Source organism: Mugil cephalus, chromosome 12, assembly GCF_022458985.1.
Source record: "Mugil cephalus isolate CIBA_MC_2020 chromosome 12, CIBA_Mcephalus_1.1, whole genome shotgun sequence".
NCBI lineage: Eukaryota > Metazoa > Chordata > Actinopteri > Mugiliformes > Mugilidae > Mugil > Mugil cephalus.
The window spans coordinates 24,162,854-24,185,458 of NC_061781.1; the positions used below are offsets into that span (position 1 = coordinate 24,162,854).

The following is a 22,605-nucleotide window of genomic DNA, read 5'->3' on the forward strand; positions in this document are numbered from 1 at the left end:
AGGACTATCAGTAAAGACACTAAATGTCCTAAAATAAAGAATCCTTAAAAAGAGCATAGAAAAAAAGAGAAAATAGAAATTTAATGCACAAACAATGTGGACGCCATCATCAAAATCTCCCTTCATGTTCAGGCCATACAAAAACATGTACATAAGTAGATTAAAGACAGTTAATTTTACCTTAAGGGACCAGAGTAAAATGTGCAAAGGGGCCAAATTGACCCCCTGATATGAGCCTACCTATTGAGAATATGTAGGAAATGCACTTGAGTGAGTTTTTTTGTTTATTTCTCAAAATGTTGAGTTTTACCAGATCAAAATGAAAGCTTAAAAAAAACGTAATGTAAAGTTCAAACTATCAGCAAAGAAGGTTATGAAATGGCCAGGTGAGAGTGGTTGCACTGTTGCCCTTAAAGTATGGCTTGAACACTTTTTTATTTTCTAAAAACGACAGAACTTGCCATGGCAGTGTGGGTGTCTTTGGTTTATCCGTGGGCTTAATTAGCCTCATCAGTCACACCTTTTTTTTGTCACTTTTAGCCATTGTTTTATGAAACAAACTTTTTATTTTTAAAAGGCTGAATGCCGAAAACTAAGACATCTAATGGATAATAAAATGTAATACATCTGAGACGTGTGTTTTATTGGTTCATGTTTGCATGGGACTTGATTTGCCACGCACATTCCTCTTTGATCACACCATGTGGATATGTGGTTTAAAGTTGATTATAAATAAATTATATACATAAAATATGAAACTAATTAGAAAGATCAACAGGAATCAAACCCTTGCCTCATCAACACCATCACTAAGAGTGTCGTACCACGTTGTACCACACATGTTGCTCTGCTGTTGTTGGACCGTTTTACACCGACACTACACTCTATGAACCTTTGCTAATTTATACCAATGTTTATGTTACAGCATTTGCATCAGTTATATTCATTTGCTCTTATTGGTTTAGTTATGTTCATTAATACACAGGATAAGATGTTGCAATCCCTTGGGCCATGCAGGTAAGAAGTGATGGGACATGCAACTACACTTCAACCAACACCTCTCAAATTTGCCATTTTTAAAATGTAATAGGGCAATAACGTAATAAAAGTCCTGAACCAATAACGAAATAACTTTTGTCCAATAACATTATTAATAATGTAATAACTTATTATGTTACTACCTGGTTATTACATTATTGGCCTATGAAAAAAAAATCTTTGGAAATATAATAACTGAGCCAATAACGTAATAATATACCAATATCATTTAACTTAACTTTTTATTATTGGATATAGTTGTGAAAATGTATACTCTCTCTGTCTCTATGTCTGTCTCTTTCTTTGTTGCCACCATTTGTTTTTTACCTGGTGATTAGAATTATTATGTCCAGCCCTGCCATCAGTTCTTTGTGCCATTTAAGTTTCAAAATATATGTTTACAAACACAGACAATTACTCATATAGTGCATGGAGACCAATCATATTAAAAATTAAATGACCACACATGAAAAATGTAATCTTTATTAAACCTTCTTGATGTTACCAATGCCTAACCTCAGGAACATGAGGAAACATGAAAATGACAGAGGATAGGAGAATAGCTTTGGTTCTCCATCAAACCAGCCAAGGTGTACTCTTAGTGACAGGGAAATGACAACCGGTCAGACCCACCAAGAATTCTGGAAGGGCATATGAGAAAGAGAGGCATCACACAACACCAACGCAAAATGGCTAGTGGTGCCCAAATCAACATCAAGTGTGGCATATACCAAGAAGAGGCGCTTTCGCTACTCCTTCCAAGAGGCATTGAATAAAGGCAATTGGAATTTCTTGAAGACGTTTCGCCACTCATCCAAGTAGCTTCTTCTGTTCGGAAAAAATGAATTGAAGAAGGTAAGAGTTGAGTTAATTTAATGCCTTTTGGATTATCATGACCTGAATGACTGAGAATTTTCACAGACATAACACTACTGCTGTTCTGCATAGGCCTCAACCCCCTCGACATCAAGCGAGAAATCAACTCACTAATCCACACCAGGATATACAGCAATGACATTGGGATGTCATTCTGAGTATGTGACTGGATGGTCTCCAAGACAGGCAAGATGATCAGAACTGAAGGGGTCGACCTACCAGAGGGCTGCATAAGAGACATCCAAGTTAGCTACAAGTACCTTGTTATTCCACAGGCTAATGGAAGTCATGAGGAAGCCACAAGGAAGTCAACCATGACCAAATACCTATAGAGAGTAGGGCAAGTCCTGAAAATTCAGCTGAATGGTAAGAAAAAGAGCCATCAACATGTATGCGCTACCAATCATCATATATACCCTGCTGGGATCATAAGCTGGCCAAAGGAGGTGATAGAAGCCACAGAAACAACCAGACATTGTGGTGGTGGACAAAGAACAGAAGAAGGTAGTGGTGATAGATGTGGCAATACCAGCTGAGGATGAAGGAGCAGCTGGAACGGTTTTGGAAGGTTAAGGTAAACGTGGTCCCCATGTTAGTAGGAGCACTGGGGGCAGTGACCCCCAAACTGGGTGGAGCCTGTTGGGGAGTGGCTCCAACACATCCCAGGAACAACACCTGAAGCCTCAGTCCAGAAGAGCACAGTCCTAAGTATAGGTAATACCGCTTTCACAGCAAAAATCCATTTTCAGACCCTGGTCAACTCTCTTTTGGTGCGCTTTCACATTGCCAGAAGTTCCAGGTTGGAAAACCGCTGTGAGAGCTGCCTGTGTACATTTCAAATAAACAATTGGCATGGTGTATTTTTTTTAACGCTATCAGTTTGCTGATGACCTGAAGAATAGACCAGTCAAACGCCCGCTCCTTCAAAAGGTTGCTGATATTTGACTAAATCACTGTGTCTCGCACAGTGCCCGATATCTGCCGCCGATTCTCCTCTTCTCCTCGGATGCCGGGCGCTGCCATGATCATTAAAATCATCATTAAGTGTGAGAGATCACTATACAACTATGCTGTATATACATTCCCTGATCGGTCCAGTTTCCCAAACATGACGTAGGACTAATTCACCTATGCTACGATAGTATATCAACACATTTGAATGAACACAATCTCTGCCCTTCGGAGATTGGTCTTCATGGGAGACCAAGATTTGTTTTTGAGCTGAACCTTCTACAGTGTTACAGTCTGTCAGGCCGAGTGACAAAATCAGAATGTGACAGGCAGATACATCAACATCAGAGCGAAAAACCTGGGTCAATGCATGGACCCAAGCCGATAAAATCCCGGGTTGATTGTCGGGTCAGCGACCCTCAAACTCCCTGAGCTTGAGGATGACACAGATAATACCCCATGAGAGTGAGAGGGACGTTTTACGTATTATATATATATCCATTCATTTCCACAAAATTCACCAGAAGCCATCAGCTAAAGCACTAAATGCACGCACATATTTTTCTTTAAAAAGGATGATACCCCTTGATATTTTCAAACTGTCAGTTAATAATGCTAATAACTAGCCTACAGTTAGCTATAGTCAGTTAGCTTTGAGTACACTCTCGGTAATGTTATATCTTCTTCCCCTAAATATATAACTTAAGATAATAGTTCAACTTTTTAATCTCATACATATAGCACTACTTCTGTTGCAGATAAGAGGGAAATATCCCTCAGGTGGTTCTTCTACTGACTCCGTTTACCTTCTATTTCTTCTGCGCCTGGCTTTCTTGGATGTTTTTGTTCCAGGGTTGTAGCCTGCGCAGCGTTTGAAGAGCACGTGCACACATATTGTCATTTTTGACTCCAATTAAGGAAAGTCCATGATCCAGATAGAGGTAGAATATGTTGTATGTTGTTTCAGTCAGAAATGCTCACATTCAGCGACACAGCCAGTTCTCTGCTTCTCTGGTTGACAGGAGTCTGGAATCATTGGAGACTATTGTTGAGAGACATGGAGGGGCATGATGGAGGGGCAGAGAAGCAGCAACAGTGGGAGGCTTCTCTCTGGTTGAGAATTTCAGGAGGTTCTCCTTTTGCTGTCATTCTTTTTGCACAAAGATGCACGTTAATACAGGATAGATCATGAAGAAGAAGAAGAAGACCGTGCCTCATTCTATAAACCGTGATGTCCACAAGTCTTTGGTGACACAATCGACATTTTTTTACCTTTCGTAAAACAAATTCAAGCTACAGTTATATAATGAAACTGGACTTAAGGTGCAGACTACCTCTCAGATTTTATTTACTTTGCAAAGTGATCTGCATGATTGAACTAGTTTGAGCACATCAAATCACATTCACCGTGGGGACAAAATCTGCAGTCCCCGTGGGTTGAGGCCTCAGGAGTTTGGGGAAGTTGCTTGGATGATGTAAAAACTTGGTCTAGACTTTAATGACTTTAATGCAAATAAAACCAATTGAAGCTGGAGTCAAAGTAGGACTGTATCTTCTCTGATATTTCTGTCACGTGCATTAGACACAACACCATTTCACGGTCAGGTAACAATGATTACGAGACAAATTAATGCATTTGTTAAGATAATGTAAAGCAAGAAATGTTTTCTTGAGACAGTCGTGATGGATAATAAACTAAATGTAACATATATAACCATTGGTGGGTATGTGGAACTTAACAAGTACAGATATCTTTATTTTGTGATCATGTTTACAGCATATATTCTGATAGTCTGCACAAATTCTACTCTTGTGTATCTTATCTGCATTCATAAAAACCTCCATGAGCCTATGTATGTTTTTATTGCAGCTTTGTTGATCAACTCTGTTCTTTCCAGCACCCCGATCTACCCAAAGCTTCTGACTGATATTTTATCTGAGAGACAGATCATCTCATATTCAGGCTGTCTCTTTCAGTGGTACTTTTATTATTCTTTAGGTGCTTCCGAGTTCTTGTTGTTGGCAGCCATGTCCTATGACAGATACGTGTCTATATGTAAACCTCTGCAATATCCAACTATCATGAGCAGAAACACAGTGTGCATACTGCTGGCTTTAGCTTGGTGTCTGCCTGCCTTTCAGTTTGCAGTGCAATTCCTGCTGAATTTCAACAAAAAAATCTGTGACTATACTTTCAAAGGAATCATTTGTAATAGCACACTTTTTAAACTCCACTGTGTGAGATCAAGTGTGCAAAACATATTTGGCTTGGTTATATTTGTGAATGTTATTCCTCTCCCTTTGCTCTTCATTCTTTTCACATACACCAGATTATTTATGATAGCTTATCAGAGTTCCAGAGAAGTCCAGAGAAAGGCTGCACAGACCTGTTTACCGCACCTGCTGGTTTTAATGAGCTTTTCATTTTTTTCTGCTTTTGATGTACTTTTACTGCGAATGGAAACAGATTTTCCTCAACATCTTTCTTTCGTAATGTCATTACAGACCATAATTTACCATCCTCTATTGAATCCATTAATATATGGGCTGAAAATGAAAGAAATCTATAAACATCTTAAGAGATTGTTTGTTAAAATAGTCTAGTTTCTTAATATTGTTATTAGATTGCCATGTCACTGTCACCAGAGATGTAATTTCAAGGAAGTTTTATTTCTTATTTTATGTAAGGATTTGTTTCTGTAACACAGCTGTACAGTAAAGAGCATCATCTGCTTCAACAATGCAATGCTGAATCACTATGCATCTATCTGCTGTTTTTTGAGAATGATCAACACTAAATAAGTAATTACTTTTCCAGCTGGTTCTTGGCATGCTACTACTAATGTATTTCATATTTGCATGATTATTTCTAGTACTGTTATTACTTAAGCTTTTATTGATTATAGTTCTTGTAATTATTTCCAGCATTAAAAGCATGAACACACAGTGTGGAGGTACACATTTCTTAATTGGCAGATTATATCACTTCTTCCCCTCTTGAACTACCACCAGACATTCAATCTTTATAGCATAAACGAGTTTAAGGTCCATTTATTATACTGAAAAAATAATTATTTTGCACAGTCAATCTCCTTAGGTATTTGGACTCAAAAATGTGTGCATGGTCTTGGGAACACATATTGGAAAGGCCAATGTCACCTCACCAGACACATTGACCTTTGTCACCTAAAATTAGCTAAAGTGAAGTACTTCAGTGTCGTTGGAGGGTGAAGACAACGGACTACACTCTAGGGATGTGGATACCACTGTTTTTCCTTTTGAGCCGATACCAAGACATACCAAGGCTAATATCCCAACATCGATAGCGATACCAGTACTTTTAGATGACTTTAACAATGAACATTTGTGAATGTAATTATGAAAAATGTAGTTTATACCTCTGTATAAGAATTAAACAAACTGCCAAATATCAGACTTCTCTTTAATCAGAGCAATTAAAGACAATCTGTGCAAATTAACAAGTCAACTAGAAAATCTGAGCAAATTACATTAAAAAAGCTCTCTCAAACAAAAAGGAAAAGAAGAACAGTCAAGAAACAACAGCATGTTGATGTGATCTGCATCTATATGCCTGTCATGGCATGTGGGGAGAATTTCCCAGTACTCCTCTAATCACCTCCTCTAAAATTTGCCACGCTCTTCTATGTGGTTCATGTTCAAGTGTTTGTTCAGATTTGTGGCGTTCCCACAATACCTCACAGACTTTGGACACAAGTCATATGTTGCTTCTATTGCGTTTGTTTATTTGGAATTGATTACAGATTTGGTATCATAATTAATATTTCTTGTGAAAGCAGACTTGGTATCGATATTTGGATGTGAAGATCGAGTCTAAAAAACACACGTCCAGATTGGAACTATCAATATTTCTAGACCGATACAAACATCCTCACCTACATACATCCTAGAGGATTTTTGCAAATTGTTATGTTATTGCAAAACTTCAGATTAAAGGTAACCTGGAATCACCTCAGAGTTGATAGGTATGTTAATGAGATCCAGAGAGGGTTAAGTAGTCAGATATAAAACAAGTTATGGTTATTTTTTAGGCCATTTCTAGGCCAAGTACTGATGACTCAATGAGGGATGTTTAACTTAATGTCCCTATTTTATCCATTAATATTTAATTTCAGACAACCTCAATGAACATGGATGGCAAAGTATTGACTGTTGTTTTTGTCATGATCATTGGATATTGCAGAGGTTTACATACAGACACATATCTGTCATAGGACAGGGTTGCCAGCAGTACAAATTCTGAACAGCTTAAAGTGTAAAATATGAAAATCTGAAAGAGACAAGCTGGATAAGAGATGATCTGTTTTTCACATAAAAAGTCAATCTGAAACTTTGGGTAGATGTTAGTGCTAAAAAGAACAGAGTTGAACAAAACAGCAACAATGAAGATGTACATGGACTCATGGAGGTCACTGTGAATGAGATATGTAATGGTAGCATTACAGGTCTTGTGAGGTCTTCAATTTAAATAGACTAAAAGATCCCCAAAAGCTGCAGAGTAAAAAGAACATAAAGTCTCGTCTAAGTTTGGCTCGAAAAACATCTTTGGAGTTTTGGGAAAATACTCTATGGACTGATGAGACAAAATTTGTGTGTAAAAGCAACTTGTTTCAGAAAAAGAGTATCATAGCAACAGTAAAATTTGGTGGTGGTAGTGTGATGGTTTGAGGCTGTTTTGCTGCTTCGGGACCTGGAAGACTTAGTGTGATAAAAGGCATCATGAATTCTGCTGTCTATCAAAAAATCCTAAAGGAGAATGTACGGCCATCAGTTTATGACCTCAAGCTGAAATGGACTTGGTTCTGCAGCAGAACAATTATCCAAAACACACCAGCAAGTCCACCTGTGATTGGTTGAAGAAAAACTAAATGAAGACTTTGGAGTGACATAGTCAAAGTCTTGACCTGAATCCTATTGAGATGCTGTGGTATGACCTTAAAAAGGCAATTCATGCTGGAAAATCCTACAATGTGGTTGAATTACAACAATTCTTCAAAGATGAGTGGAACAAAATTCCTCCACAGGTGGAAAAGACTTATGCCAACTATCACAAAGGCTTGGCTGCAGTGTTGCTGCTAAGGGTGGCCCAACCAGTCATTAGGTTTAGGGAGCAAGCACTTTTTCAGGGCCATGTGGGTCTGGAGTTTGTTTTCCCTTAATAATGAAAACCTTAATTTAAAAACTGGATTTTGTGTTTACTTGTGTTATCTTTGACTAATATTTAAATGTGTCTGATGTGAAACACTTAAGTGTGACAAACATGCAAAAAAATAAGAATTCAGGAAGGAACACTTTGTCACACCGCTGTACCTCTGCGGGTTCAGGCCTCCAGAGTGTGATGATGCTGCTGACATGTTGTGTGAAGGTTAATGAGGACGTGACTCAATCTGATAAACACAGCAGTACTTCAAGAGAAACTGTAAATGAAAAAGACGAATAGGATGCTCGACACAGGGTTTGTAGGAGACTGTCTGGTTCCGTGACTTGTTTCCTTTTACCATTTTAATGGATGCTGGGTTAAATGTGACATATATGACTCTGGATGGACATGTGGAGGTTCACAGATACAGATATCTTTATTTTGTGATCATGTTGACTGCATATATTCTGATAATTTGCTGCAATGCCACCATTGCATATCTCATTGTTATTCACAGTGACCTCCATGAGCCCATGTACATCTTTATTGCTGCTTTGTTGATCAACTCTATTCTTTTCAGCACAAACCTCTACCCAAAGCTTCTGATTGACTTCTTATCTGAAAAACAGGTAATCTCTTATCACGCTTGTGTCCTTCAGATATTCATATTTTACACTTTAAGCTTTGCAGAATTTTTATTGCTGGCAGCCATGTCCTATGACAGATATGTGTCTATATGTAAACCTCTGCAATATCCAATGATCATGAGAAAAACAACAGTCAATATTTTGCTTGCTTTAGCCTGGCTTGTGCCTGCCTGTCACATTATGGTACCTGTTGTGGTAGTCAGTAGAAATAAGCTCTGTAGATTTAGTCTGAAAGGAATTTTTTGCAACAACTCCGCTTATGATAGTTTCTGTACAAACTTCACAGCAATGTTTATATTCGGTGTAGTTATTCTATTTGACATTGCGATCTTTCCCATGCTCTTTATAATTTTCACATACACAAGAATATTCATAGTAGCTCACCGGAGTTGTGGAGAAGTCAGGAGGAAGGCTGCACAGACCTGTTTGCCTCACCTGCTGGTTTTAATCAACTATTCTTGTTTGGTTGGGTATGATATTATTCTTGCTAGATTGGAGTCGGATGTCCCAAAGATTCCACATTTTATAATGACACTGCAGATTTTGATATATAATCCTCTCTTCAACCCAATCATATACGGCCTGAAATTGCAGAAAATCTCAAAACACTTGAAAAATTTGAAGTGCAATAAGTCATAGGAAAGAGTTGTGAGGTCTTGATGTTTAATTCTCTGACTGTATTTAATGTGGGGATTTATTTGACAGTGTAACTCCATGGTAAGTATTGATGAGGATCTGCAGGTATTTAAACATCCCATATGTCAGACTTTTTAGTCAGAACAGAAAAGCTTGGCCTTGACCTTCATATTTCAACCATTGTCTCTAATAAAGACATTTTTTTTATTATTATGTTTTCTTTTTTCCCTTCTGTAACATTACAGTTTCCAATGCATCAGCACGTTACAGGTGATGAAACAATATAAACATCGGGTTTACTCCTGTCTGCATGTTATTGAGAGCACAGATCACTACTTAAATGACTAATACATCACAAATTATTGCCCAATTTCAGTTTTAATATGACAATATGCTTCTCAATTAATATCTTTTTGTCTGCCTCTATATTTGTTTGCATTTCTTTGCATTGTATAGTTTCTATTACACAGATGGATGGACTCCAGCAACATCAACACTTTCTGTGATCCAGATATTAATCACAGACGCTGTAGTGACACCAGAGTTGCCAGATAAACAATAATTATCATATTTACACGATACTCTCTGGGCCTATACGATATTAAAGGCCAAATGTACAAAAGATTATCATTTGCCTGAAAATGAATAAAGCAGTAGTCTTAGTCTTAGTAAACTTTATTATCCGCCTGGGGAGCAATTAGTTGTACAGCCAGCAGAAAAACAGCACAAAAATGCAGTCAGACACAAAAAATACAGTTTGTGTATGGGCTTATTTAGCATCATTAACCACACCTGAGAAGGTGTGAATAAAAGGACATTTTCCAAGACGCCACTTTTCAACTGTCTCATCTTTTGCTTTTTGCCATTGTTTTATGAAAGGATCTCTTTATTCTTGAAAATCTGAATGCTGAAAACCAGGACATCTAGTGGATAATGAAATGCAGTACATTCAAGACGTGTCTTCTATTGGTTCATGCTTGTATGGGACTTGATTTGCCACGCACATTCCTAATCAACTACATTACATGAATATATACAGGAATCAAACCCTTGCCGTTCTTTAAATGTACCACAAGCCCAAAAGGTGCTGCTCTAATGTGTCATGGTTTGTCTGTCGTGTATTTTGTAAATTATGCTTTGTGTTTCCTGTTTTATTTTGCCAAGTTTCTTAGTTTCCTGTCAGTCGTGTTTCCTTGTGATTTTGTCATGTCTGTCTATGTCATGTTGTGTTTCCTGTTTTATTTTGTTCCTCTTGTTCCATGTTTTTCCATGCCATGTCCATGATTCCTTTTTGATTTTTGGATTTTGGATTTATCTGCCTCATGCAGCGCCTTTTGTTAATTATTAAATATCTCTTTGTTTGGAGTTCCTGCCTCATCCATTGTCCTGCGTTTGGGTCCTCACCTCTACAACCTCCTCCAACCTTGACAGAATGACGCAACCAGTAATGGACCCAGCAGACATTTTTTTTTCCTTGTTTGTCCCTTAACTGTTCATTGGTTTCACCTGTGTTGATTGTCATTATGTGTTTCACCTGTGTCTTGTTAGCCCTGAGCCCTGTTGTGTATATATAGCCCTGCTTTCCCTTTGTTCCTTGTCGCATCGTTAATGTCTCCACACCAGGTTCCATGTCTCCACGTCTTGTTCCATGTGCCATGGTTTTTCCATGCCATGTCCATGATTCCTTTTTGATTTTGAATTTACCTGCCTCGTGCAGTGCCTTTTGTTAATTATTAAATAACTTTTTGTTTGGAGTTCCTGCCTCATCCATTGTCCTGCGTTTGGGTCCTCACCTCTGCAACCTCCTCCAACCTTGACATGCTGTAGTTGGACTGTTTTGATTTACATCAACACTATACTCTATGAACCTTCGCTAATTTACACCAATGGTTATGTTACAGCACTTAGATCAACTATATTAATTTGCTTTTATCGGTTTAGTTGTGTTATAGAATATTTGTACTGAATGCAGCCTTGTCAAACCAAATCTCTCTCCACTCTGTTATTATTTGTTTCAAAGACTCAGCTGAAGAGTCAAGACAACCAAACCAGTGATGGGGTTTTGATGCTGAATGAAGCAGTGAAGTAGTTCATACGTCATAAAACGTGTGATTTTATGAATGTAACCAAAACTATAGACGCACATATGACTGCACTAAACCAATGTATGGTTTTGAGTCGATTTGTTATTGTTGTTGTTATTATTATGAATAATAACAATTATAATCACAGTAGTTACTGAAGACCATTTTTCTTATTTGCCATGTCGGACTGAAACCTATACCCGTCATACATATTGTGCGATGAAACATTCAAATGAACACTAGATTCACTTTTTTTTTTGCCAATTTTGCCAAGTGACAGCGACTCGGTGGATAGCACTGATGGCTCGGGGCAGCTTGGGCCTTTCCAGGTGGAGTTTGCATGTTCTCCCTGTGTCTGTGTGGGTTTTTTCCTCATCTCCAAAGACATGCTTGTCAGGCTAATTGGTGACTCTAAATCAACCTAGATGTGAGTGTGTGTACGAATGGTTGTTCATCTATGTGTTAGCCCTGCGATAGACTGGCGACCTGTCCAGGGTTTACCCCGCCTCTCGCCCAATGTCAACTGGGATAGGCTCCAGCAACCCCCGCGACACTAGTGAGGATAAGTGGTAGTAGAACATGAGATGAGATGAGATTTTGCCAAGTAATTCCAAACATTAGTGATGGTCCTCTGACACCCAAGACACCGTCACATGCGTGGTAGCTCATGAACTATCGTAGCAGCCTGACGGAGGGTCCGTCATATGACTAGAAATCACTCAAGTGGTTCAGTTGATTCATACCAATCACCTGGTGACCCATCAGGGGATTCCAAGCCCTGGGACATGAGCTATAGTTGTGTCAGTTTGTGCAACTTTCTGGTCCAGACACAGGAGTCATTGTCATTGACAACATCAGCTGCTCATAATTCAACAATTTGTCATCACCCAGAGTTGCGACATCTGTTTGTACTGAACTTTAACCTTGTCTGATCAGTTGTTGATTTCTTTTCTTTTTTTTTAAACAGTTAGCAGCACACATCCTACAGCTGGTCAACCATGATTCACCATGGAACATTTAGTTAATTTTTTTTTCTTATTATTTGTATGTTCAGAATCACAAAAGGGTCACAAGTAGAAATTCTGGCCTTTGTGCTCACATTGTTGTCAAATTATCAGTGGCTTCTATACAACTTTTTGTCCTTGTGAAACATTGTACCATTAACCTTTTCACCCCATTGCTGACATCAAGCCACCAGAGTACAATGTGTATGCATGTTAGTTGATCTTGGCGGAATTTAATAAGCTCCGTGGAGAGTGAGGCAGTCTGATAAAATATAATCCACGCTATAATCCATGCTTCATTTTGGGAAGTCTGAAAGTGAACGCACAACAAGTGCAGGTAAATATAAATCAAACAAGCCAACAGATTCTATGTATCCAGAGAAGTGTGACTTGTTTTCTAACCATTTTTACTCTTTTACTTTAACTTGATGGGTGACCAGTTTAATGCAACGTTTATAACGTTTGGTGGCCACGTACAAGTGAACACGTACAGATATCTTTATATTGTTCTCATGTTTACAGTATATATACTGATTATCTGCTGTAATTCAACTATCATATGCCTTATCTGCATTCATAAAAACCTCCATCAGCCTATGTATATCTTCATTGCAGCTTTGCTACTAAACTCTGTTTTTTACAGCACGGCTATCTACCCGAAGCTTTTGATGGATTTTTTATCTGAGAAACAAATCATATCTTACTCAGCCTGTCTCTTTCAGTGTTTTTTATATTACTCTTTAAATGGTGCAGAATTCTTACTGCTGGCAGCCATGGCTTATGACAGATATGTGTCTATATGTAAACCTCTGGAATATCCAAGAATAATGAGGAGAGCAACCATTAATATATTTTTGGTTTTAGCTTGGCTTTTGCCAGCTTGTCAGATTACAGTTCCAGTTGCACTCAGTGCTAAGAGCAAACTGTGTAACTACATTTTGAAAGGAATCTTTTGCAACAATGCCATTTACCATCTCCACTGTGTGAGTTCAAGATTATTGTCTGTGTATGGTGTAATTGTTTTGTTAAACGTTTCTGTATTCCCTGTGCTTTTCATCTTTTTCACCTACGCGAAGATATTCATAATAACCTACCAAAGTCACAGAGAAGTCAAACAGAAAGCTGCACAGACCTGTTTACCACACCTGCTGGTTTTGATCAACTTCTCTTTTTTGGTAACATATGATGTTGTTGTAGTAAAACTGGAATCGGATTTTCCAAAAACTGTTCGTTTAGTAATGACGTTACAAGTGATTTTGTATCATCCCCTCTTTAACCCGATCATATATGGACTAAAAATGAAAGAAATTTCTAAACGCTTAAAAAGGCTGTTGTGTAGATGCAAACTGAACATAACAAAGAAGAGTTAACTTTTGTACATTCATTCTCCTATTTCATTAATGAAAAATGGTCTTTTACTTACTTTCAAAGGCATTTAGACTCAACTTAAAAGGGTAACACCTTTAGATCATTCATTAAACATGAATCTCACCTTTTTGCAACACACAAAAGTTATTTAAACAAAACAATTTTACTAGTACTGCAAGTCATATTTCTACTGCTCTGTGTACTTAGGAAACTCAGTGGATTCATATGTCAACATTTTATATTTTCATGGCATGGAAGATCAAATGTCTTAATTATGTCTTCTTGAACTCCCAACTGTGAAAATGGAGGTTTGTTTCAATGTATCATATTCTGTCAGTTTTAGCGTTGGTATGTGTCTAAAAAGTCCTTTCACAATCCTGAAACGTTCTGTGCACTATTGCATATATGAATAAAGTAGTAAAAGTATTTGACTGTCTTCGTGGGAGATGTGTGAACACAGCACTGAGTCGAAATGCAGTTTAGTATGTAACTAGAAGTGCAATTAGTACCGGTATGCATGTAGATGTAGTAGTATGATACACTATGATATAAATTTTTATGGGCTTATGGACAATATTTACAAATATACAGGTGAGACCCAGGAAGAAAGTTATGTAAGGGTTAGGGTTTCTGTAACACAGCTGTACAGTAAAGAGCATCATCTGCTTCAACATGCAATGCTCAATCACTACGCATCTGCTGATTTTTGAGGATGGTCAATATTATGGTCAAGTAATTACTTTTCCAATTGGTTCTTGGCATGCTACGACTAATGTGTTTCATGTTTGCATGATTATTTCTAGTACTGTTATTACTTAGGCTTTTATTGATTATAATTATTATCATAATTATTTTCAGCATTAAAAGCATGAACACACAGTGTGGAGGTGCACATTTCTTATTTTTTGACTATTGAAATTGAACTATTGACTATTGGGAACACGTTGGGAAGGCCAACAGTGTCACCTCACCAGACATATTGCACTCTGTCACCTAAAATTAGCTAAAGTGAAGTACGTCAGTGTTGTTGGAGGGTGAAGACAGCGGACTAGACTCTAGGGATCTGGATACCACTGTTTTTCCTTTTGAGCCGATACCAAGACACACCAAGGCTAATATCCCAACATCGATAGCGATATCAATACTTTTAGATGTCTACTTGTATATGGGAATGATGACTTTAACAATGAACATTTGTGAATGTAGTTATGAAAAATGTAGTTTATACCTCTGTATAAGAATTAAACAAACTGCCAAATATCAGACTTCTCTTTAATCAGAGCAATTAAAGACAATCTGTGCAAATTAACAAATCAACTAGAAAATCTGAGCAAATTACATTAAAAAAGCTCTCTCAAACAAAAAAAAAAAGAAGAACAGTCAAGAAACAACAGCATGAGGACATGATCAATGCCTATACACCTGTGATGGACATGTAGGGAGAATTTCCCTGAACTCCTCTAATCACCTCCTCTAAAATTCACTACGCTCTTCTATGCGGTTCATGTTCAAGTGTTTGTTAAGATTTGTGGCGTTCCCACAATACCTCACAGACTTTTGACACAAGTCACATGTTGCTTCTATTGCGTTTGTTTATTTAGAATTGATTACAGATTTGGTGTCATAATTAATATTTCTTGTGAAAGCAGACTTGGTATCGAAATTTGGATGTGAAGATCGAGTCTAAAAAACACACGTCCAGATTGGAACTATCAATATTTCCGGATCGATACAAACATCCTCACTGGACACTGTGCTGCTAGACATTCAAAAACATGGTCACCTCTTCCACGCTACAGAAAGCAAGGAGATTGGTTTGGCTACGCTCACTCATGCTACTCAGAGAACAGGGGTTACGCAAGTAACCTAAAGTTCACTTTCATAGCATCCATTTCATGTCTCACATTAGAGACTCATCTTGGACACATGGTCATAGGAAGAAATACTCAGCACAGAGTAGGCTAAAAGATCCAGTAACATTAAGCATGTACAGGATGTATGTAAATTGTTATGTTATTGCAAAACTTCAGATTAAAGGTAACCTGGAAAAGTCCAGGCCTCCAGAGTTTGATAGTGTCACGTTAATGAGATCCAGAGAGGGTTAAGCAGTCAGATAAAAACCAGGTTATGGTTATTTTTTAGGCCATTTCTAGACTAAGTACTGATGACTCAGTGAGGGATGTTTAACTTAATGTCCCCATTTTATTCATTAATATTTAATTTCAGACAACCTTAATGAAGATGGATGGCATATTAAATATAACATATATCACTCTTGATGGGTATGTGGATGTGAACAAGTACAGATATCTTTATTTTGTGATCATGTTTATGTCGTTTATTCTCATAATTTGCTTTAATTCTACGATTGTGTGCATCATAGTGATTCATAAAAACCTCCATGAGCCTATGTACGTTTTCATTGCAGCTTTGTTAATCAACTCTCTTATTTTCAGCATCGTGATCTTCGAAAGCTTCTGATTGACATGTTATCTGGAAAGCAAATAATAACTTATCAAACCTGTCTCTTTCAGTGGTTTGCAACTTACTCTTTAGGAAGTTCAGAGTATTTTCTTTTGTCTGCCATGTCCTATGACAGATATGTATCCATATGTAAACCTCTGCAATATCCAATGATCATGAGAAAAACGACTGTCAGCATGTTTCTTGTTTTATCTTGGCTTCTGCCTGCTTGTCAGATTACAGTGCCTGTTATGCTGAGTGCTAATGCCAAACTGTGTCATTTTACTTTCAAAGGAATCATTTGCAACAGCACAGTTTACAAGCTCCACTGTGTCTCTTCCAGGTTATTGCATATATATGGTTTAGTGGCTCTGGTAAATATCATAATTCTTCCTGTACTATTCATACTTTTTAAATACACCAGGATTTTTGTAATAACCTATCGAAGTTGTAGAGAAGTGAGGAAAAAAGCTGCACAGACCTGTTTACCTCACCTGTTGGTTTTAATTCACTTCTCCTGTTTAAGTTTTTTTGATGTGCTTCTGGTTCGGATGGAAAACAGTTTTCCCCAAATTGTACGATTAATAGTGGTATCACAAGCAATTTTGTGTCATCCGCTATTTAATCCAATTATGTACGGACTTAAAATGAAAGAAATTCATAAACATATCAAGAACTTGTTCAGCAAAAGGGTGTAATATGCAAAGAATTTGAACTCTTCGGACGTTGTTTTGTGAACTTTGTATTAAAAATAATTATTTGTTGTTTAAACACTACACACTAGACGGTGGTAAATGTTTCTGTCTCACAATGTAATGACAAGTTTAAATGAAAAACATTCATCATTGTTTCTCTGTGTATTATTAACATTTATAGTGGCTGCCAGAAAAGAACATGTCATGTGTTTAATAATGAGAACAATGTACTTTTTTGATTTTAAAGTAGTTAAGTAGTTCTACTACAATTGTTACCACTGCTGAATTTTTTGTCTTGGATGATGTACCTCGATGATCTTCTAACACTAACAATAAACTAATTGTTACCTTCTCTCTAAAACCATGTTGTACTGTGTGCAATGTGTCTTTTTGTTCCACTTGGGTTCATTTTTGTTTCTATTTCCTTCTTCACTTCCAACAATGGTTGCTGAAACTTTCACCAAACACAAAAGTGACACAAATGTTTGTTTCTCCCATGTCTCATTAGTTAACCTTTCCAACCAAACGAACCAATCACTGCTTTTACGCTGTGTGCAGCAAGTAGTTACATTTCTGGGGGAGGTGGACATGAGCTGTTTGCCTCACACTGTATCATTTGTATTATTCAGTGAATTGCCACTGGCTCATTTACGTTCAAATGAGTCCTCATGTCATAGGATTATTAATGGGATGAATGACCAAATATTCCCTATTTGCAATACTCAGTGTATTCTCTGCAGTGCTATATATATATATATATATATATATATATATATATATATATATATATATATATATATATATATATATATATATATTTCTTATATTTTTACATTCTCTTACTTATTCTTATTGCCTACATTGCTCTTGGTATTAACACTGGTACACTTTGGGTAGGAGCTGCTGCTGTAACAAAAAGTAATTTCCCCCTGGGATCAATTAAGTAATTCTGATTTAATTTTGATTCTGATATTCTAAAGATAAAACAGCTCTTGTTTATGGATTAAAACTCAGTGTGATGATCGTCTTGAAGGTAGACAAAGTGTGCCTTGCATTCAAAATTTATTTAAATATCGCCATGCACATTATCTATTATCAGCAGTTATCCAACATTTAAACTGCTGTTGTGGACAAATTATGGCTCTGAATATTTAAAATGTATTGATTAGTTTATCTACTGGATTTTTATAGGAGTATAGCTAACTCTGGGGACAGACCTGACTGGGGACTAGTAGGCCCTAGTCAATAACTTTGCATGCAAAGGCCATGGCAAAATCTTTACTTTCCCTGCTAAGAGCTGTTCATTGCCACCTGTAAATGCTAATAATGATGATGCATTGGTTTTATATAGCACTTTATCATTACTTCTGTTACTTCTTAACATCTACATGAATGCACCTTCTTAAGCATTGTTGCAGACCATGTAAACCCTGTCATGGAAATGGTGGAAATGGTATTCCCCGATGGTTGTGGCCTCATTCAAAAGGATAACGCCCCATACTACAAAGCGCAAATGGTTGCAGAATGGTTGAAGGGGCACAACAAGCTTGGCCTCCAAATTCCACAGATCTCAGTCCAATCATGCATCCTTGGGATGTGCTCTACAAACAAGTCTGAGCTATGGATGGATTACAAATTAAATAAATATAAGATTAATCAGTCTTGATGGGTACGATCACACTTTAAAGTCACTAGCATTGTCAAATGCAGAACGAAGATCTAGCAGGAGACAAGTCCATTGTCTGAAGCCCTGAGGAGATGGTTGATAACTTTAACCAGGGCCACTTCTCTACTACGATGAACTCTAAACTCTGACTGAAACTTTTCAAACAAACCATTATTGTTCAAATGGGCACATAACTGACTGTCAACAACCTTTACTAAAACCTTAGAAATAAAAGGAAGGTTGGAAATTGGTCTGTAGTTTTGGAAAACATCTGGGTCTAGAGAAGATTTATTAAGTAACAGGAAGACACAATCTACACATTATTTAAATACTGTTATAATAACTGAGTTCATGAATTGATCTGGTCTTAATATGGAGGTATTAATGGTAAAAAATTAGTTGGGATGGGATCTAGAAGACAAGTGAATGGTTTAGATGCTGTAATTATTGAAGTGAGCTCAGAAAGATGTATTGGAGAGAAGAATTCCAAATACAGAAGTTTCTAATGCCACTGTACTTACATTTTGACAGAAGGATGTCTTGAAAAATTTCTCCAATGCCTACAATTTTATCGGTGCCAAGTAGCACAGCACATCTTCCAAAGTCCAGAGTAGTCTGTGGCCTGTGCTACCAGATGTCAGGGCAGTTTGGGCTAAAGGGGAACAACATAATGAAAAAAGGGTAGTTAAATTAGTATGCCTGATCGGTGTATATGATGGGACTTCAGACTTCGGAGCTGGCTCAGGCAGATGGATAGCCAACTCAGGTTCAGGCTAGAGGCTAGCAGGCCAGAGGCTAGTTGTCTCAGGAGCTAGAGCTAGCAGGGTGCTAGCAGGCATAAATACTGACCCTTTGACTTGCCCCAGTGTTCAGTTGGTGTTGACACTGTCACTTCTTCCGGGATCATATTGGAAGATATTCTGTCAATTCAACAAGTCCATGTTGTGCCTTTTCACCAGCCCTGAAGTAAAACAGAATGTTCCACTGATGAAAGCAAATAGAGCCATCAACTTAATTATTATTATCAGCGCAAATGTTCAGAGTTGATGTAACCTGGCAAAGTTCACATCTCCAGAGATTGTTGATTGGTGAATTATGTTAGGTTAATGAGTTCCATGGAGGCTGGTGCAGTCTGATAAAAACAAACCAAATATCACTTTTTGATGCCAGTGTTTGCGTTATCACTGGACAAAGGAAATCTGTTTCAAGGTTGTGTCCTGCCTAAATGACAAATGTTTGACTTGCAGTGATGTACCTTTCATTATTTATCAACATTTCATTTCAGACCTCAATGAAGATGGATGGCAAATTAAATATAACATATATCACTCTTGATGGGTATGTAGATGTGAACAAGTACAGATATCTTTATTTTGTTATCATGTTTATGTCATTTATTCTCATAATTTGCTTTAATTCTACAATTGTGTGCATTATAGCGATTCATAGAAACCTCCATGAGCCTATGTACGTTTTCATTGCAGCTTTGTTAATCAACTCCGTTATTTTCAGCATTGTGATCTTCCCAAAGCTTCTGATTGACATGTTATCAGAAAAACAGATCATAAGCTACCAAACCTGTCTCTTTCAGTGGTTTGTCAAGTACTCTTTTGCAGGTTCAGAGTATTTTCTTTTGTCTGCCATGTCCTATGACAGATATGTATCCATATGTAAACCTCTGCAATATCCAATGATCATGAAAAAAACGACTATAAGTATGTTTCTTGTTTTATCTTGGCTTCTGCCCGCTTGTCAGACGACAGTGCCTGTTGTGATGAGTACTAATATCAAACTCTGTTATTTTACTTTGAAAGGCATAAGTTGCAGTAGCTTAGTTTACAAACTCCACTGTGTCACTTCCAGGTTATTGCATATATATGGCTTGGTGGCTCTGGTAAATATCATAATTCTTCCTGTGCTTTTCATAATTTTTACATACATCAGGATTTTTGTAATAACCTATCGAAGTTGTAGAGAAGTGAGGAAAAAAGCTGCACAGACCTGTTTACCTCACCTGCTGGTTTTAATTCACTTCTCATGTCTGAGTGTATTTGATGTACTTATGGTTCGGATGGGAAACAGTTTTCCCCAAATTGTACATTTGATAATAGAATTACAAATACTTTTGTGTCATCCTCTCTTTAATCCCATTATATATGGACTTAAAATGAAAGAAATTCATAAACATATCAGAAGCTTGTTCAGCAAAATGATGTAATGTGGTATCAATGTTAACCTTAAGGTAACAGATTAAGTTCAGAGATTTTGTTTAGTTTTTAAAAAAAGTTTTGACCGCTTCAAAATAGAACAATATTACTAGTAAATCCTTCTGTGTGTTTGTGTGGTGGGTACAAAATGAGCATATCCTGTGTTACAGTAATATTAAGAACAAATGCATGTTTTAGTTTTCAGCTGTAAATATGAGACTTGTATGACCACTGTAGGGTATTTTAAATGTGAAACATGTAAAGTAAATAAAGTGTATTTCTGTTGCAATATACAATCCTTGTTATCACAATTTATTTTCTTGTGGGCCTCAATCTACCTTTTGGTTTTTAAAATGCTAAACTACAAGTCACCATAAACTAAAAGTGCAAATATCATTCATGGGATGCAAATGACAACAAATCTAATGTGTATGTATAATCTTCTATTTCTTAGTCTTTTTTGGAAGTTTAATTGTCTGTTGTTATTCAAAGCTTTAACTTCACCACTTTGTCATAGTTTAGACTTAGACAGACTTTACTTGTCATTTAGAGTTACATCAAAATGAAATTTAAGTGCAATGGCTTAGAGTACAGCATGCTGACAGAAACAAAGACTGCACAGAGGTCCATAGTGGATCAGTCCTGTGTAGGTATAAGTGGGTGAGGAGGGGGGACATGTTTTAATGAGTTCAGCAGTCTTATGTCATGTGGGAAGAACCTGTTGTTGAGTCTGGTTGTTCTGCTCCATAGGCTGAACAACCTTCTTCCAGAGGCCAGCATTGAGAACAGTCCATGTTGGGTATGTGAGGGGTCTGTGGTGATGTTTTGAGCCAAGAAAATATTTCTTTGCTATGTCCAAGATGGGAGGAAGTGGAGTTCTGATGATTTTCTCCGCTGTCCTCACCACCCTCTGCGAGTACTTCCACTCAGAGGCGCTATAGGCCCCTGACCAGACAGAGATGCAGCTGGTCAGTATGCTCTCTATGGTACCTCTGTAGAAGGTGGTGAGAAGGTAGGTGGACTCTCCTCATCTGCCACAGAAAGTGCATATGCTGCTGGGGCTCTTTACAAGGGTTTCAGTATGTTTGGACCATCTCAAAGAGTTTGTTATCTGCACCCCCAGACAGTCCCCTGTGGTGCCTCCACATAACTGACAACAGTGTTTGACAGGGGGACAGGATGATAGCCAACAGAAGACAATCTAGCTTCAGGTTGTTAATGGCCATACAATTTTGATAAAACTTGGAGCACTGGACGTTCTTGGTAGTATTTTCAATTCAATGAGTGAGTGGAGATGGCATGAAGAGCTGGTCCATCCATATACTAGCAATAGTTCAATGCTCTGCCTGTTTAACTTGGAAACATTTGCAGTGGGAAATATACAAGAAGGCTACCTAGACAACTTGAACCTGCAGCATCTACTAGCAACCAACTGTAGGCTTCAAATTTATGTGTGACACATGAATCACGTTTTATGACTTCAGATTTTGGAGCTGGCTCAGGCAGATGGCTAGCCAACTCAGGATCAGGCTAGAGGCTAGCAGGCCAGACGCTAGCTCTCTCAGGAGCTAGAGCTAGCAGGACACTAGCAGGCATAAATACTGACCCTTGGGCATGCCTCGCCGTTCAGTTGGTGTCAACACTGTCACTTCTCCCAGGATGTTACAACTCTAGTCGTAGTTTGTTTCAGGTGTGTGCTGCACAGAGGAGATGATTGGTGTGGGAGGCTCCGGTCCTGGACTATGATTGGCCGCGGCTGACGGAAGACGCCTATAAATAGATCCAAGATGG

The 22,605-nt window shown here is 37.7% G+C and overlaps 4 protein-coding genes and 1 pseudogene across 4 annotated transcripts; all 5 read left to right on the plus strand.

Annotated features, from left to right (window-relative positions):
• The first annotated feature begins 4,536 nt into the window (after positions 1 to 4,536).
• On the plus strand, positions 4,537 to 5,469 carry LOC125017870 (olfactory receptor 6N2-like). Its single transcript, XM_047601397.1, has one exon. It carries the CDS (start codon positions 4,549 to 4,551, stop codon positions 5,467 to 5,469), a length of 921 nt encoding a protein of 306 aa, XP_047457353.1. The 5' UTR covers positions 4,537 to 4,548.
• A 2,925-nt stretch (positions 5,470 to 8,394) lies between these two features.
• Positions 8,395 to 9,330, plus strand: LOC125017190 (olfactory receptor 2AT4-like). The gene has a single exon (XM_047600052.1). It carries the CDS (start codon positions 8,410 to 8,412, stop codon positions 9,328 to 9,330), a length of 921 nt encoding a protein of 306 aa, XP_047456008.1. The 5' UTR covers positions 8,395 to 8,409.
• Positions 9,331 to 12,843: 3,513 nt separating this feature from the next.
• Positions 12,844 to 13,785, plus strand: LOC125017192 (olfactory receptor 10AG1-like). Its single transcript, XM_047600054.1, has one exon. The coding sequence runs from the start codon at positions 12,844 to 12,846 to the stop codon at positions 13,783 to 13,785; it is 942 nt and encodes a 313-aa protein (XP_047456010.1).
• A 2,239-nt stretch (positions 13,786 to 16,024) lies between these two features.
• Positions 16,025 to 16,944, plus strand: LOC125017829 (annotated as a pseudogene).
• Positions 16,945 to 19,904: 2,960 nt separating this feature from the next.
• On the plus strand, positions 19,905 to 20,898 carry LOC125017904 (olfactory receptor 6N2-like). The gene has a single exon (XM_047601443.1). It carries the CDS (start codon positions 19,905 to 19,907, stop codon positions 20,823 to 20,825), a length of 921 nt encoding a protein of 306 aa, XP_047457399.1. The 3' UTR covers positions 20,826 to 20,898.
• Positions 20,899 to 22,605: the final 1,707 nt, after the last annotated feature.

What these genes read in the sequence shown, in the direction of transcription:
- LOC125017870 (XM_047601397.1), top strand. Translation starts at nt 4,549, where the DNA reads ATGGATAATAAACTAAATGTAACATATATAACCATTGGTGGGTATGTG.
- LOC125017190 (XM_047600052.1), top strand. Translation starts at nt 8,410, where the DNA reads ATGGATGCTGGGTTAAATGTGACATATATGACTCTGGATGGACATGTG.
- LOC125017192 (XM_047600054.1), top strand. Translation starts at nt 12,844, where the DNA reads ATGGGTGACCAGTTTAATGCAACGTTTATAACGTTTGGTGGCCACGTA.
- LOC125017904 (XM_047601443.1), top strand. Translation starts at nt 19,905, where the DNA reads ATGGATGGCAAATTAAATATAACATATATCACTCTTGATGGGTATGTA.